General features: G+C 44.8%; 1 protein-coding gene and 2 pseudogenes across 1 annotated transcript in view; 2 read left to right on the forward strand and 1 right to left on the reverse strand.

Moving 5' to 3' along the window:
* The window catches only part of LOC115200254 (serine incorporator 5), a gene marked incomplete in the record, with an annotated part of 40909 nt that extends 35067 nt beyond the window's left edge, over positions 1 to 5842 (forward strand). The window contains 7 exon segments of the mRNA XM_029763166.1: positions 250 to 461; positions 629 to 721; positions 1159 to 1285; positions 1879 to 1948; positions 2085 to 2121; positions 2753 to 2897; positions 3470 to 5842. Coding sequence (XP_029619026.1) covers positions 250 to 461; positions 629 to 721; positions 1159 to 1285; positions 1879 to 1948; positions 2085 to 2121; positions 2753 to 2897; positions 3470 to 3614 — 829 coding nt within the window.
* A 280-nt stretch (positions 5843 to 6122) lies between these two features.
* On the reverse strand, positions 6123 to 17992 carry LOC115200255 (thrombospondin-4-B-like; annotated as a pseudogene).
* Positions 10886 to 12019, forward strand: LOC115199597 (metaxin-3-like; annotated as a pseudogene).
* Positions 17993 to 18312: the final 320 nt, after the last annotated feature.

The following is an 18312-nucleotide window of genomic DNA, read 5'->3' on the forward strand; positions in this document are numbered from 1 at the left end:
TCTCTCTTCCTCCCATCCTTCCCTCCTCTCTCTTCCTCCCATCCTTCCCTCCATCTCTCTCTTCCTCCCATCCTTCCCTCCATCTCTCTCTTCCTCCCATCCTTCCCTCCATCTCTCTCTTCCTCCCATCCTTCCCTCCATCTCTCTCTTCCTCCCATCCTTCCCTCCATCTCTCTCTTCCTCCCATCCATCTCTCTCTTCCTCCCATCCTTCCCTCCATCTCTTCCTCCTATTCTCCCCCCTCAATAGGAGTTCAGGTGTGAACGACAACCGTCTGTGGTATGGAGCGCTGGCCATGGTCACCTTGGTGCTGTTCAGTATGGCAGTAGGAGCTATGGTGTTCATGGCTCTGTTCTACACACACTCTCAGGCCTGTCTGCTCAACAAGGTGTTCCTGGGGGTCAACGGCAGCCTCTGTCTCATAGTCACCCTGCTGGCTATATCGCCCTTCATACAGAGACGTTAGTATAGGCTATACAAACACTGGAACACACGCACACACACACACACACACACACACACACACACACACACACACACACACACACACACACACACACACACACACACACACACACACACACACACACACACACACACACTAACAGTCCATCTGTTCTTCCTCCAGTCCAGCCCAAGTCAGGCCTGCTCCAGCCAGGAGTGATCAGTGTGTATGTCATGTACCTCACCTTCTCAGCCTTCTCCAGCAAGCCCAACGAGAGTAAGTAGACTGGAGGCTCAGCCATACAGCTCCAGTGATTCATTGCCTATCTGATTGACCTATTAACAGGTTTAATGTGCATTTTGTTAAATTGCACTTTAAATTCAAAAGGCACTTGCACATCTTTGTTGCAGGTGCATAGTAACAATTGAATAACATGAAAGTAAAGAGAAACCAGCACACTGCTCTTGATAGTATCACTGCTCTTTATTAAACTTACGAATCGGCCTCAAGGCCTTCCTCAGAGCTTTTTGTTAAATTGCACTTAAAATGCCTCCATTTAAACTGTCTTCTGGACCGATGTGCCCTTACAGCTCTCCAGAACTAACAAACTTAAATATTATCCTCCTCTTATTCCTGTTTTCTTTCGTTCTTGCCCCTCTCCCTTTCTCTCTCTCTCTGTCTGTCTCTCTGTCTCTCTCTGTGTTTCTGTTTAGTGTTGGAGGTTAATGGGGTGAATACAACAGTGTGTGTGTTCCCCTTCAACTCTGGATCAGAGAGCGACAAGAGGATCGTAACAATAGTGGGAACTGTCATCATGTTCGGCTGTGTGCTCTACTCCTGGTAAGACACACACAGTTATGTTAGGGCCTGGTACTGAGCCTGAGCCTGAGCCTGGGCCTGGGCCTGAGAGATCAAACAGATAAGGATGCTCAACCTCTGACACCTGATCCCAGCTTGGGGGATATAATGAGGACTTAGACCTTGAGTCTTTGGAGAATGTTTCTGTCTACCTGTCTATAGAATGCTTCCATGTTAGAGATCTGTAGCTGCAGTGAGGTCATGTCTTATTGGCTTCAGCAGATGTGAAAGTGTTTTTGATTGGCTGGTGCTGTTCAGAGGGTGTGTGATTGGCTGGATCTGTAGTGCGTGTCCACATGTTTCACATTAAGCTCAGACATATCTCTGTGGTCGTCTCTGTAAAAGACTTGAGCTATTCTCAACCACAAATTACTGGGAAAATGTCTTCTGTCATCCCTGTGTGTGTGTGTGTGTGTGTGTGTGTGTGTGTGTGTGTGTGTGTGTGTGTGTGTGTGTGTGTGTGTGTGTGTGTGTGTGTGTGTGTGTGTGTGTGTGTGTGTGTGTTATTAGTCATATGTAGTGGTATACACAGTCCTACGGAATGCTTACTGGTGTGTGTGTTTGTGTGTGTGTAGTTTGACGTCCACCACCAGACGAAGCTCTGCAGCACTGCGTGTGTGTAGGAACAGCATGCCTGAGACTGAGGTAAGAAGACCTACTCTCTCACAGACACACACACACACACACACACACAAGCTTAGTGTGTGTGTTTAGTGAAATGGGGATGTATAGTTGATTGGTTGGTACATTCCTGTTATACTAACTCCCCTCTCTCCTTCAGAGAGCTCGCTGCTGTTTCTGCTTTGGAGATGACACAGGTAAATACCCACATATTCTCTCTCCTTCCCACTGTTCTCTTTCTATCATCTCCCTACTGCAACCAGCAGAAAGAGGCAGTGTTCTTGTATGTTCTCTCATACACATATTAACAGTAAAGATGCAGGAACACCATTGGTCAGTAACCAGAGATGATGTCAGTGTTACCAGGAGGGGACTATGGTGGTGTGGAGCTAGACCAGTCAGATGGTAGCAGTAGACCTGAGAGAAGGCTGCAGCTGCCTTCTGGTGGGAGATAGCAGCACTGCAGCCAGGGAAAGAACAGCATGTCATTTCATTTAGGAATTTATTACACAGAGAAAACTGATTTAAAATAAGCAGGTGTACAGTTTAGAACATTACAATGGATTAAGAAAACGGGAGCCCTTCTCAGGAAACCTACTGATTTTCAGGGAGTTTCCTGTCCGGCAAAGGGGAGGGAGAGACGTATAGAGAGAGTATAGAGCAGGAAAATGGAAAGAATTCAGGAATATTAAATGGTGAGAGTGTTATTGGGTAGAAAATGTTCTGTCCATCATACATGTTGTGTTATGTATATGTTGCTGCGATGATGTTGTGTTGTGACTATGATGGAAGGTTGTAATAATGTTGCTGTGATGTTGTGTTGTCCAGATGACTATGATGAGGAAAAGACTGGAGGAGGCCAAAACGTTCTGTATGATGAGAGAGGGGGAACCATCTACAGCTACGCCTACTTCCACTTTGTCTTCTTCCTGGGTTCACTGTATGTCATGATGACCGTCACCAACTGGTTCCAGTAAGTAGAAGAGTTACTGGGGAAACTTTACACTAGGTTCCAGGTAGTAGGAGAGTTACTGGGGAAACTTTACACTAGGTTCCAGTTAGTAGGATAGTTACTGGGGAAACTTTACACTATGTTCCAGTAAGTAGAAGAGTTACTGGGGAAACTTTACACTAGGTTCCAGTTAGTAGGAGAGTTACTGGGGAAACTTTACACTAGGTTCCAGTTAGTAGGAGAGTTACTGGGGAAACTTTACACTAGGTTCCAGTTAGTAGGAGAGTTACTGGGGAAACTTTACACTAGGTTCCAGTTAGTAGGAGAGTTACTGGGGAAACTTTACACCAGGTTCCAGTTAGTAGGAGAGTTACTGGGGAAACTTTACACTAGGTTCCAGTTAGTAGAAGAGTTACTGGGGAAACTTTACACTAGGTTCCAGTTAGTAGGAGAGTTACTGGGGAAACTTTAACCAGATTCCAGTAAGTAGCAAAGTTACTAGGGAAACTTTAACTAGCTTGTGTCTCTGTAGTTATTTAATTCATTTAAATTCAGCATAACACTGAGAGTGTGATATGTTTGTTTTCCTGTAGCTATGACAACCATAAGATAGATAAGCTGCTGGATGGCAGCTGGTCCGTGTTCTGGATCAAGATGGCATCGTGCTGGGTCTGTCTCATCCTCTACATCTGGACCCTGGTCGCGCCCATGGTCTGCCCCAAACGCTTCGAGGCCTAACACACACACACACTCACTGAAACACAGCCCAACACTACCTTCAGCTTTCTACATGGGGTTTTTGTTGTTTTTAGTGTTTTTTTAATTTCCTTTTCCCCCCTACATTTTCCTACTTTACATGGTTAAGCTATTGTTTCCTTGAAGGCAGTTGCTCTGTTTTTATTTTTTTACTACCTTTGATACATGGAGTTTTCTGTTACATGCAGGGTTAAAATCATAAACGGACTCTTCAGGGTGCCTAAAACAATGGGCTGGACCAATGTACATACAGTAATTTATGTGGGACCACATGATCATAGTGGTGCCCTGATTCTGTTATGGGATGCCCAGCACCCTTGAGCACCACTGTCAATTAAACCCTTTTACATGTTTGCTTACATTTGTGATTTTTATGTGTGCGAAGCATCTCTGTTTTTCTATGATGGACCCAGACCTCCATATTTTTCTGTTATTCCCATAAAGAGAAGTTCCATTTCTCAGGCTCACATATAAGCTGGAAGTGTCTTGCTTGCTTGTTATTGCGCCCTTTTGTAGAAGACGTTTTCTATGCAATGAATGAAAATGTTTTGATTTGATTTGCCTGTCTTCACATGGTCATGTGAATCATTTTAATTAGGAGTAGATATGATGGATTGTGTCCGCACTCCTTTTGAGACAACATTTGTACACAACACTTTTTTGTAGTGTTGTGTTTTCCAAATAAGCCTGTGTGACTAGCAGAGTGCTGCCTGGCTGGTAGAGGACTGCCCTGGGACCAGAGTCACTACTAATGAAGGGAGGGAGGGAGGCGGAGCGGCAATCATGGAGGGAAGATCAACAGTTTGATTTCAAACATTTGCCAAAGGTAGATCTCAGAAACATAGAATTGACACGCTAAAGTTCTTCACAAGAGTAACCTCTAGAACTGCCACAAATCTCTGATCCTTGGTGTGCTCTCTGATGAAGGGTCACTTTCAGAGACTTTTCAGGACTGTGAAAACAGAAGGGGATAGGGTTCAAAACGGACCGGGACCTTAGTGTGTAGTGAAGGTTACTTAACACTGGTTGTTGATGTTACTGACTGAACAAACCCAGATCAAGACTTGACTGACAGGGAGCAAAAAAACTTTCTCCAGAAATCCAAATGATTCTGTTGTCATACTTACAACCCTACAGTATATAACCCTTTTGATACTAATATATATATATGTACACTTTGGTTTAATATAATGATATCTGTTGAAGAAAAACAACTGGAACATTTTTCTATTTAAGATTGCTGAATAGAATAATCACATAACCCTATGAGGCAGCAGTTTGATGAGTTTGTTCATGCATATTTCTGCCATAATAAAGTACCCACTGTGACTTTAGTTTCTTCACCTCAGCCATTGTCCTGAGGGGGTTAAACCCACCTGGAAGGGTCGGATGTGCACAATAGGGTTGGGATCCATCCATTATCCATTCAGTATTGTCATGGAGTGAATCGGAATTTCAATTCAACAATAAAAAGTTGCCATAGATTTTCAGTTTACAAAATCGATTTGAGAAATATAATTTCACTTGAATTGACTGTATGATGCTGAATTGACTGGAACGCCTGGTGTAAAAGGTGTTTCCTAATCAGTTCCTGGACATGTTTGATATTAGCAGATTGTGTCCACATGTCATTTCAGACAAGTTGTTGTTTGTCCACAGAGCCAGATAGACGTGACATGGTGTTCTTCAGCTCAGCTCTACACCATCAACCGTTAGGATCAAAATAGTCTGATTAGGCTCTATGCTGCCATACCTGATATGTTGATGTCCCTTTCTGTTCTCCATTGTTAAGATCACCACTAGGTGTGTACACAGGAGTGTGAGTGGAATGTGAGTGTGTTTGTTTCATTTATTTGAACAGGAGCACTTGCGTTAGTGAGTTTTGGTCTGTGCAGAACATTTTGTGTGTATGTGTGTGCGTGCATGTGTCTCCAAACACACTCTGCTCACACTAAGGGCTCTATTCAATCCATATGGCAGACGTTCAGCATTACAGCGTGATTGACATTTAAAGGCAATGTTCCCACGTTAGCGGAGACTGCATTCACGGTAAACACTGCTGATGTCTTGTCGGCTCCATCGGAAATGACCTTTACATTCCTATCACCCAATCTGCAACTCTTCAGCGATACAGACTGAATAGAGCCCTAATTCTCTGTACACAGTTAGAGTTTGTCCTAAACAACAAATAAAACATGAACAGCCTGTGATTTCGTTGTGTCTGTGTGTTTGTGGAAAGCTGATCACTTATAGCCTCAGCTTGAAATACGGTGCCTTGGGGAAGAAATCACACTGCAATCTACTTAACAACTAGCCATCTATTCAGTTACACACCAAACAAAAGACCCAGAGATGGTATTTTAACAAATGCTCAGAATGTTTATTAATAGATTAACTAAAAGACAAGGGAAATAGATTGTTGTTTTGACTGGCCTTACATTAAAAGACACCTGGACAACCAATGTCCAGGTGTCTTTTAATGTAAGGCCAGTCAAAACAACAATCTGTTACCTCCATAGTAGAGGAGACACTAACTAAAGTTTTAACCCCTAGATACACCAACCCTTTCCCCAGATAACACACATACAGGTTTACAACAACACTACAATCATCAATCTTCTAGTTGAACCTATTATAATAGTACAGTATATACAGACTGCAGAGCACGTCAACACAGCAATAACAAGTCATGTCTGGAAGTCTGTTGCCCTGATGAGTAGACCTCAGTCCTCATCCCAGGCACAAGTCTAGCAGTAATAATAATGCTTTTATATTTGCTTGTGAAAATCCTCCCCTTCACTCCTCTAATAATGGCCACTGAAATGCACTATGCTGCTTAGTCTCTTCTCTCATCTCCTCTTTTTCCCTTTTCCTCTCTATCTCTCCTCTCTTCTCTGTCCCATTCTCTCCTTTTTCTCCTCCCCTCCCCTCCCTCTCTCCTGTCCCAGGTGGGTTTATTCAGTGTTCTGTGCACTGTTCTCCTGGTAGTCTTCAGGTATGGTGTCTGTAGAGGGACAAACACAACAGAGAGGTGTTGACTTAAACACACTGTAGCAGTGACAATCTTGGACAGCTTCTGTCCTATCAGCGTGCTGTGACCAGGGCTATTCTCTGTATCTGTCTGCTGGTTGGCTGAGTAAACTGTCACTCACTATTGCAGCGGTACTTGAGGTTGAACCAGATTATGTTTTCCTGGGAGAAAAAGAAGATGCCCAATCTCCCTCCTCCCAAACTGGTGTCTATCTTCACACTGGAGTATGCTACCAGGTTATGACCCTCTTAGAAACGTGACCTGAACACAACACACACAGGGTTCAGAATGTGTGTGTGTGTGCGCGTGGTTGTTTGTTGGGTGGGTGGTTGTGTGTCTCACCTGATGTATCCAACCTGTGGTCTGTGCTGTAGGTACCAGCGGTAGGATACCTTGTCCTTCCACAGCAGGTGTACCGGGTCCTTGGTGTATCCTGTATGCCACAGGGAGTTCCTGAGATACTCCCCTGGAACCATCTTAGACTTCACTGCCTGGAGGAGGGAGAGGGAGAGAAAAAGGAGAAGGTGCGAAAGGAAGTCCTGAAAAAGGATAGAGCAGGGTTGGGTTTGTTTTAAGCATTCTGTGATAGATGACTTTTGTAAAAACATGGAACACACACACACACCTTGAGCTGAATGCCAGGCTCAGCCACAGTTCTGAAGGGTACAGCCTGCCAGTAGGTCTGTTCAGTCTGTTTCCACATGACCACGTAGAAAGAGGAGGAGTCCTGGTAGCCGAAGATCAAGCCTGTGTAGTAATCATCAGTCACCGTGTTCACGTGGAAAGTCCCCTCAAAGTCCACGCCACTGAAAGCTGTGTAGTAATCATCAGTCACCGTGTTCACGTGGAAAGTCCCCTCAAAGTCCACCCCACTGAAAGCTGTGTAGTAATCATCAGTCACCGTGTTCACGTGGAAAGTCCCCTCAAAGTCCACCCCACTGAAAGCTGTGTAGTAATCATCAGTCACCGTGTTCACATGGAAAGTCCCCTCAAAGTCCACCCCACTGAAAGCTGTGTAGCCTACTGTACACACACACAGGCGTATTACATATACACACTGAACGATGTGGGGCCTCCACACACACACACACAACGTAAGTGGCACAGAGAGGGTGGCCTGTCAAATGGAGAATGAGAGTTGTTTTACCTACAGCAAGGCCAGGGTCAGAGTTCATAGTCTGAACTATCTCCATACCCTGGGGAGAAAGTGAGAGAGAGAGAGTTATGATACTACAGATGACATGGTACAGAATACTCCATTACCTATACATCATTGGTCAAACTGAATCAAAGAACTCAATCAAGAATCAAACTCAGTGTTCCTCGGTGTCTGCTAGATGACTGAAATGTCAGAATGTAAAAGATGATGAGGTCACCTGGTTGAGGACCACCCAGTTGGGGTCAATCTGGGAGTCGCCCTCAGGGTCCAGTACTGCTGTCCGATAGGCTCTGAAGTTGGTCAGGGTGACCTCAGCATTTTCTGGACAGTTGTCGACCCTGAGACGGTAGTACTGGAGTATCCTCAGGAGAGTTGTCTAAACACCTTATCCTGGTCCAAGTCTCCTGCACATGCGTCACCCATGTCGACATCTGGAACACACAGACAGACAGACAGACAGACAGGCAGGCAGGGCAGGGCAGAACTCATGTCGACATCTGGAACAGACAGACAGACAGACAGACAGACAGACAGACAGACAGACAGACAGACAGACAGACAGGGCGGGCAGGGCAGGGCAGGCAGGGCAGGGCAGGGCAGGCAGGGTCACACTGAGATTAGCCAGTGGGTTCTTGGTATGGCACACCCACAGAGTGAGGAACTACTTGAGAGAGCCCACCCACAGTAGGGAATGAAACTAGTGGAGTGACTGACTGTCCTCATCTGTCTGGTCAGAGTTGACCTCCAGTCTGCAGTTGTCTGCTTCGTCCAGGATATCGTCGTTGTCATTGTCACACTCGTCTCCCTGTCCATCCTTATCTGTGTCCAGCTGGGAGGAGTTGATAACTGTAGGACAGTTGTCCTTAGTGTTCTGGTGACCGTCCCCATCACAGACAGAGAGAAGAGGGGAGAGCAAAGTCAACTCAGTACTCAGTAACTCTTCTATAGGTGTGGACGTGTTTATAGAAGGCTCTACCTGTCTATGTTGGTGTCACACGTGTCTCCTACAAGATCCTCATCAACTTCTGACTGTGGGAGAAGAAATAAGAGGGATATTATTCAATATCCTCATGAGGCATGCTACCCTGCTGCTGGCTACATTAGAATTTCAGTCTGAGTAGAGTTTCAGTCTGAGTTTGGGGTTAGGGTGGTGCTATGGTTATGGTTGAAGTTGTTGGTTCTGTAGTGGTTTTGTTGTGGTTGTGTTTCGGTTGAAATGGAGTTATGATTCTATAGGGGTTTTGTTGTGGTTGTGATGTGCTATAGTTGTGTTGTGGTTGTTTTACGGTTACCTGGTTGGGGTTGACCATGTCAGGACAGAAGTCACAGGGGTCTCCCACCCCATCGTTGTCTCGGTCCCTCTGGTCTGAGTTGGGCACACGCTGGCAGTTATGCAGAATGTTCTTCACGCCTGACCACAAAAACACATACACAGGTAAAATTGTTTGTTTCTTCGGGCCCCAGATGGTAGGGTTTGTTTAAGGCAGAGGTGAATAGTTTCCACTGGCTCTCAGCTGCTGGCAGGGATTATAATGGAATAGAAAAATGTTTTCAGAGGAGACAGACATGACCAAGCACTTAGCGATCCAGGGTTAGAGTGGAAGACATAACCAAACGATCAAGATGTTGGAGGCCTGCCCCAGTGCACAGACAGAAAACATCAAACTCAAACTGGATATGCACACACACACACACACACACACACACACACACACACACACACACATACAACTGGGACAAACTTTCACTATATCTGCCAATGGAACACCGTTTTTTTAAAGGGTTATCTAGTAGCTGAAGAGCACATCATTCAGAATCAGAGCTTTTTATAAAACAACAGTTAGGATTCCAAATGGGTTATTTATCTTGAGAAATGGGAACTCATTTGAAAGCATTTTTACTAGTGTTTTGAACTTGATGAGGCTGAACCCTACCCCAGCTCATGTTTCCCTGTAAAGATGAACTAACAGGTAGAAGACTTGGATGGAAGACAGACTGAAACAGACTGAGAGGATGTGAATGGATTCTAGATATGGCTCTGCTCTGTTGAAGCAATGATAAAGTCTGGAAGGGCTAGAGACAGGAGACATGCGGTTTTAAACCAGACAGCTAGACTGACCTCAGACTGTGGTTTGGGAAAATAGATCTTAACGTCATGGATAAATACATCTTAGTGAGAACAAGTACTTCTACAGTCACTTAAAATAAATCACTAGCTGTGGTACAACTCTCTACTCACTGGGCACACACTGGTTGAATCAACATACCTTTTGAGACCCCACCTAGGGGCCACAATTACCGATTATATGTCAGATTCCCGATGATGTCACTCACTTCCAGGGGTCTGAATCTGTCCAATAGAAACTTTTGCAACTGTTTGGAGCAATGATTACACCCCAAATCACAGCAAACAAACTTGGCGGCTTCCATGGAGCTGAGATGCTGGGGAGGTGATTGGGGTTTGCCTTCAGTCCACACAGAGTCCCTCATAGTGCTGGTAAATGCATTCAGGAAAAACTAAATGATGATATGTTCTTTGTGTCGCCAGTGTTCTGTTGCATGGCTGGCTACATTTTCCATTGTTTTATCTGACAATCTTTACCAATTATGAGCAAGGGACACTTTCGTCATGTGTTCCACTCATGGTTGTTATTATGTAGGCTTTATGGTCGTGTTGTTCAGTAAAGTTTTCAATAGTCTCATGTCTTGTATTTCCTCTGAAAAGCTAACTTCTCTGCTCTCTCTCAAGCTTATGAAAATTTCTCTGGAGCCAAACCCAGATTTACACCCATAGAATGGACGTGGAGGACATGGACAAAAGAAACAGAATTGTGTTGTACTAACACTAGTAATTACATGATCATTATTATGTAATTTAACCTGGTAAAAAAGGTAAATACTAGCTAGTAAGGGATAGAGTACTTTAGGTCTGGATGACTGGATGACTATCTGATGGAAGAGTATGAGTTTTACTGCCTAATGTACATAGACATATATACCACATGCTGCACTTATGAACGGTGAAGTAACACAATATGACACACTTCAAACTCAGTTTCCCCTATGTCCAACACTACAGGCGCGGTTCCAGAGTTGGTCTGCCAGGGATCCACAGTAACAGAACCTGCTCAGATTCTCAACTTCCTGAGAAAACAGGTAATGTCTCCTTTCCTGCCTTCACAGTAAATTAAGTTTTGAAGAACTATATTTATGCAGAGCTAACAACAAGGCCTGTGTGTTGTCTACCAGAGGTTTAATACAGACTAGGAGTTGTTGACGAGGCAGGGAGCAGGCACCATGGCTTACATTGCTCTGCTGGAGGAGAAACTACGACCAGCTCTGGTAGAAACAACCAGTGTGTCTGTAGTTGTAGTGTGCACAGCTTGTTGTGGATGTGTATGTTGTTTTGCATTTAGACACATTCTGAAAGTGCAGCAGATGGTTTTTGTTTGTGTACTAAGAGTGTTATGTGCCCTGTATCATGTACTATTTTCTAAGTGTGTGTGTGTGTTGTCCTGTAGTTACACACGTTCTGGGTGGACTCTGAGAACTATGCTAACCTGACGCGGCCGTGGTTCGCCTCCCGCTCTCCCTTCCGCCACAACTTCCTGGTCCCTTGTCGCCATGCCAACATGGCCCTGTCCCGTATTTTGCTGACCAAGGGAGATTCCCCTCTACACACCATCACTGAGGTGGAGGGAAAGGTAGGAGAGTCTCCTCTACACACCATCACTGAGGTGGAGGGAAAGGTAGGCCAGGGAGACATACGGTGGGGACTACTTGATACCAAATGATATCTCACCCCTACATTCTAAGTAAATTCTCCTCTCTCCATCCCCCCTCTCGTCAGATTTACAGTGAAGCGAAGGAGTGTCTGAATCTTCTCTCCCACAGATTGGAGACGGACTACTACTTCTTTGGAACACGTGAGTTCTGGACTACCGTAGTGGGCTGGGTTGGGTATGATTATATTATGTGTGGTGTATTAATGTATGTCTTTCTCTCTGTTCCAGGCCGTCCAGCCTGGATGCGTTTGTGTTTGGCTCTGTAGCTCTCCTCCACAAGGCAAGTCTACCCAGCAGCCCTCTGCAGAGCTACTTCAGACAGCTGGACAACCTCCAACGCTTCTGTGACCACATACTCGATGCTCACTTCAGCAGTCATCCCGGTGAAACCAGCATTCTATACCGTGTGTGATTGTCAGCTTGGGCTGTTTATATATGTTGAATGCTTCAGGTTCAGGGGTTTGGGTTACAAAGAGCCTATTGTGTTTTTAATAGAACATGGCGGTGAAAATCTGGTGAACTTCAGTTCCTGCAAAGCCTTTTATAAACACAGGATGTGTTACTTTTGGCAGGTTGTCATTTGCATCAGGAGCAATACCTAAGAGTCTGTACATGTACAGTGCATTCGGGAAAGTATTCAGACCCCTTGAATTTTTCCACATTTTGTTATGTTACAGCCTTATTCTAAAATATATTTTTTTTACCCCTTTTTCTCCCCAAATTTGTGGCATCCAATTGGTAGTTACAGTCTTGTCCCATCGCTGCAACTCCCGTACGGACTCGGGAGAGGCAAAGGTCGAGAGCCGTGCGTCCCCCGAAACACAACCCAGCCAAGCCGCACTGCTTCTTGACACAATGCCCGCTTAACCTGGAAGCCAGCCGCACCAATGTGTCGGAGGAAAACACTGTACACCTGTCGACCGTGTCAGCGTGCATTGCGCCCGGACTGCCACAGGAGTCACTATTGTGCGATGGGACAAGAAGATCCCTGCTGGCCAAACCCTCCCCTAACCCGGATGACGCTGGGCCATGGATCTCCCGGTCGTGGCCGGCTGTGACAGAGCCTGGATTCGAACCAGGATCTCTAGTGGCCCAGCTAGCACTGCCATGCAGTGCTTTAGACCACTATACCACTCAGGAGGCCACAAATGGATTATATTTTAGACAATGCTTGTCTGACCAGTCAGAATTAATGCTCCATGGGAGTGCTAGTGCGCATGCGTATGGAGTAGAAGCGTTCGTCCGCTTATTTGTTTTATCTTTAATTGTTACCATTTTAGTTCCAAATTTGCAAAAAATATATATATACACGTTATTTAGTATATAACCCAGGCATTGACTAACAGCGAAAAAGTGAAATATGGCGACGAAAACAAACAGCTAACGCAAAGTCTACAAAGGCCCAGGCCCAACAAGCAGCAGCTTGCGCCATTTTGAGTACTGAAGACGACAACTCTTCAGACACCCAGCAACAAGATTCTGCCATGGCAATGTGTCAACAAATGAAAGAGGCTGTAATAAAAACTATCACCGATCGTTTTGACAGGCTCGAAACAAAGTTTTAGTCTCTAAAGACAGCACAGGCCAAACTGAAGAGCCGCATGGACACAGCCGATGAGCCCCTATCTGACCATGACACCTGGATCGGAGGCCTGGAAACCACCGGCGCAACTTTCAAAAAATAACGAGGCGCTTCAAGCCAAGATTCTCGACTTAGAAGGCAGAAGTCGTAGGCTGAACATCAAACTTGTGGGGATTTTGGAGGACGAAGAACAAGGTAAACCTTCAGAGTTCGTCTCCAAGCTGATTCCCAAGCTGCTGGGCGATGACAACTTCCCAAAGCCCCTCATCATTGATCGTGCACACCACTCTCTACAGGCGAAGCCCTCACCAGGTTCCAGGCCGCGCACCATAATCGCAAGGGTACATCACTTTCAGGAAAAGAAGCTCATTCTACGACTTGGACGACAGCGATCTATGGAATACAAAGGCCAAAAGGTTCTCATCTTCCCCGACTACACCATGGTGATGGTGTAGTCGGTGATGGAGCAACGGCGCGCATTCCGAGATGTGATGCAGACCATGAGAGAGGAGGTGGTGAAATACAGCCTGCGTTTTCCAACAAAGCTGCGTGATCATCACAACGGCATGACAAAAGTCTTCACCAAACCCGAAGAGGCTGCAACCTACTTATCAAAATTACAGCAAACCCTCTGAAAGGGTGAAATCACTCACCATACATTTCTGGGATATTGACTGCGCAAACAGTGGATTCTCTTTTTATTCATAAGCGGTAATGTATTCATTTGTTTTCCAACAACTGCGGAGAGGGCTGGTAAGACTGACTGTTGTTAGCTTACTAGCAGTAGTATTGGGTCTGTTCTAGCCATCATGCCAGGGTGTCCTCATTTACGTGTGATGGGGAGAACAGTGCTTCATTTGGGGAAGCAGTGGGGAGGGCGGGGTTCTCTGGGGAAGCAGTGGGGAGAGCGGGCTTCTCTGGGGAAGCAGTGGGGAGGGCGGGCTTCTCTGGGGAAGCAGTGGGGAGGGCGGGCTTCTCTGAGGAAGCAGTGGGGCGGGTTTCTCTGGGGAAGCAGTGGGGAGGGCGGGCTTCTCTGGGGAAGCAGTGGGGCGGGTTTCTCTGGGGAAGCAGTAGGGAGGGGGGGCTTCTCTGGGGAAGCAGTGGGGCGGGTTTCTCTGGGGAAGCAGTAGGGAGGGGGGGCTTCTCTGGGGAAGGAGGGGGGGTTCTCTAAGGTCTGTTACTGTGTTTGGTTTTTGTTTTCTGCTGCCAGAAAAGTTTTATTTTAATTTGTACATGCTTAAGATGTTTTTTTTAAATGATTTTGGATATAAATGTCAGGAAACGATCTCGGTGCACCCATCACCCGTGAATGGTCATGGGTGCACCTCAGCCACGCTCAAGGTCCTAAACAATATCATAACCGCCATCGATAAAAGACAGTACTGTGCAGCCGTCTTCATCGACATGGCCAAGGCTTTCGACTCTGTCAATCACCGCATTCTCATTGGCAGACTCAAAAACCTTGGTTTCTCAAATGACTGCCTCGCCTGGTTCACCAACTACTTCTCAGATAGAGTTCAGTGTGTCAAATCGGAGGGCCTGTTGTCCAGACCTCTGGCAGTCTCTATGGGGGTGCCACAGGGTTCAATTCTTGGGCCGACTCTCTTCTCTGTATACATCAATGATGTCGCTCTTGCTGCTGGTGATTCTCTGATCCACCTCTACGCAGACGACACCATTCTGTATACTTCTGGCCCTTCTTTGGACACTGTGTTAACGAACCTCCAGATGAGCTTCAATGCCATACAACACTCCTTCCGTGGCCTCCAACTGCTCTTAAATGCAAGTAAAACTAATTGCATGCTCTTCAACCGATCGCTGCCCGCACCCGCCTGCCCATCTAGCATCACTACTCTGGACGGTTCTGAATTAAAATTTGTGGACAACTACAAATACCTAGGTGTCTGGTTAGACTGTAAACTCTCCTTCCAGACTCACATTAAGCATCTCCAATCCCAAATTAAATCTAGAATCTGCTTCCTATTTCGCAACAAAGCCTCCTTCACTTATACTGCTAAACATACCCTTGTAAAACTGACTATCCTACCGATCCTTGACTTTGGCAATGTCATTAACAAAATAGCCTCCAACACTCTGTAGTCTATCACAGTGCCATCCGTTTTGTCACCAAAGCCCCATATACTACCCACCACTGCGACCTGTATGCTTTCGTTGGCTGGCCCTCGCTTCATATTCGTCACCAAACCCACTGGCTCTAGGTCATCTATAAGTCTTTGCTAGGTAAAGCCCCGCCTTATCTCAGCTCACTGGTCACCATAGCAACACCCACCCATAGAACGAGCTCCAGCAGGTATATTTCACTGGTAATCCCCAAAGCCAACTCCTCCTTTGGCCGCCTTTCCTTCCAGTTCTCTGCTGCCAATGACTGGAACGAATTGCAAAAATGAAGCTGAAGCTGGAGACTTATAGCTCCCTCACGAACTTTAAGAATCAGTTGTCAGAGCGGTTTACCTGTCATTGCACCTGTACACAGCCCATCTGTAAATAGCCCACCCAACTACCTCATCCCCATATTGTTATTTATATTTTTGCTCCTTTGCACATCATCTTCTGCACATCTATCACTCCAGTGTTAATGCTAAATTGTAATTATTTCACCACTATGGCCTATTTATTGCCTTACCTCCCTAATCTTACTACATTTGCACACACTGTATATAGATTTTTATATTGTGTTATTGACTGTACGTTTGTTTATCCCATGTGTAACTCTGTGTTGTTTGTGTCGCACTGCTTTGCTTTATCTTGGCCAGGTCGCCGTTGTAAATGAGAACTTGTTCTCAACTGGCCTACCTGGTTAAATAAAGGGGAAATAAAAAAATGTAAAATAAAAAATTGTCCTGCAAGAAACGCACATAAAAGCCATGATGCACAAGCATCAGATCCAACTGGATGTCTCAAGATTATCAACCACCCTTCTCCTCCAAAGCTAGAAGTGTCACTATTCTCTTTTGTAAAAACATCCCTTTTCAACTCTCCTCCATGTCTACAGACCCACACGGTAGGTACATCATTGTATCAGGGAACATTCATTATTTCCCTGTCACGCTGTTGAACGTCTATGGCCCTAACATTGACGATTCACATTTCTTTCGTAATGTTTTTGATTTGCTCCCAGATCTTAGTACCACTAATCTAATAATTGGAGGTGAATTTAATTGTTTCCTTGCTCCGTATCTTGACAGACTGTCTACACGTACTCGTTCAAATATCACCTCTGTTCCGGTTCTAAATAATCTAATCAAATCCAGGAACTTGTGGACATCTGGAGACTGCAACATCCCACAGACAGACTACTCATTCTACTGTCATGTTCACAAGTGTTTTTCTAGAATCTACTACTTCCTAATAGATTCCAAACGGATACCCAATGTGCTTCATTCGAAACACCATAGCATCTTAGTAAGTGACCACAGTCCAATTATGTTGTCCCTCAATCTCTCTTTACCAAAACAGAATTACAGTTGGCGTTTTAACCCCTCCTTGCTCACAGACTAAGCATTCATTGCCTGCATGGCAGCCAAGTTGAATGAGTTCCTCAAGACTAATGACACAGGAGTGGTATCTGATTCTACACTATGAGAAACCTTTAAAGTGGGTATGAGAGGTCATATTATTTCAGTCTGCAATAACAAAAAAGGGAATTGTAGGCGGTTGGAGGAGACATACAGAACTTCACTCTCTTAGGTTGACTACAACAATATTTTGAAATTAAAATATGAATACAATTCTATTCTTGGTTCACAGGTCAGTAACCTCCTACTAATAAAGCTGAGACAAAAACAATTTGAACTAGGGGACAAACCGGAAAGGTTGCTGGCCAGACAACTAAAGAGTGCACAGGCAAATAGAGCAATCCATAAAATCCGGTGTAAGGCGGGCACTTTGCTGACAGACCCTAAAATATAAACAACTGCTTCAAACAATTTTACTCAGTTATATTCTTCCAGATCCGATGCTTCTGGTTCTGATGTATCAGCCTTCTTTGATTCCATCAGCCTGCCAAAACTTGATGATAGCGCCAAAAAAAGAATTTAACTCAAATTTAACAACAGCGGAAATAATGGAGGCAATAAAAAGCTTTCCCACCTGGAAAGGCTGCAAGCCCGGATGGTTTGGGTTGGGAATTTTATAAAACCTTCAGTGAAGCTCTCGCTCCCCTCACTCAGGATGATCACTGATTCAACAGAAAATAATATTTTGCCGAAATCATTGTATGAAGCCAATATTTGCGTTCTGTTAAAAAAGGCAGAGAGGCATTCTTAGCCTGCAAATGATAGCCCAATAGTATTGCTTAATTTTGATAAAATGATCACCAACGTTGCTAATAGGTTGAACAAACATGTAACAACCCTTATTCACCCGGATCAGACAGGGTTTCTCCCAGGCAGGTTTTCTTTTTCTAATGTGCGCAGGCTGCTGAACATTCTTTATGCAAGGAGGCTGATATATCGCTAGATGCTCAAAAAGCTTTTGACCAAATAGAATGGTCATATATGTTTGAAGCACTCACTAGATTTGGATTTGACGAGTCATTTATCACCTGGGTCAAAATGCGCTATTCTTGTCGAACATCCTCTATTCTGACCAACAGCGACAAGTCCAGTCCCTTTGAACTACATCAGGTTTGCCCACTCAGTCCTCTGCTCTTCGCTGTCGCCATTGAACCCCTGTCGATACAAATAAGGGATTATCCTAATATCCAAGGTCTTAAAGTAGGAAACATAGAAAGCCGCATTTCATTATATGTAGACGACGTATCATTATACCTCTCGGACCCAGTAGCCTCTGTCCCTAAACTACTAGACTTAATCAATTCATTTGGAAAACTATCTGGCTATTCAATAAATTGGGGGAAAAGGTGATCTCGTGTATCGCTGAAAATGTTACAACAAGTGAGCTAGAGAGGATAACATTTAAAGTGGTGCTTGACCACTTAATTTACCAGGGACTAAAAATACCTAGAAATCCAAAGCTCATCTTCAAGCTAAACTACAGTGAACTGGTTGCAAAGCTAAAACAAAACAGAGAGCTGGAGAATATTGCCTCTTTCTAAGATGGGGCGCATTGAAGCCATAATGTTTTTTCTCGCCAGGTTCCTT

The sequence above is a fragment of the Salmo trutta genome, chromosome 9 (genome assembly GCF_901001165.1).
Source record: "Salmo trutta chromosome 9, fSalTru1.1, whole genome shotgun sequence".
In the NCBI taxonomy this organism is placed as follows: Eukaryota; Metazoa; Chordata; class Actinopteri; order Salmoniformes; family Salmonidae; genus Salmo; species Salmo trutta.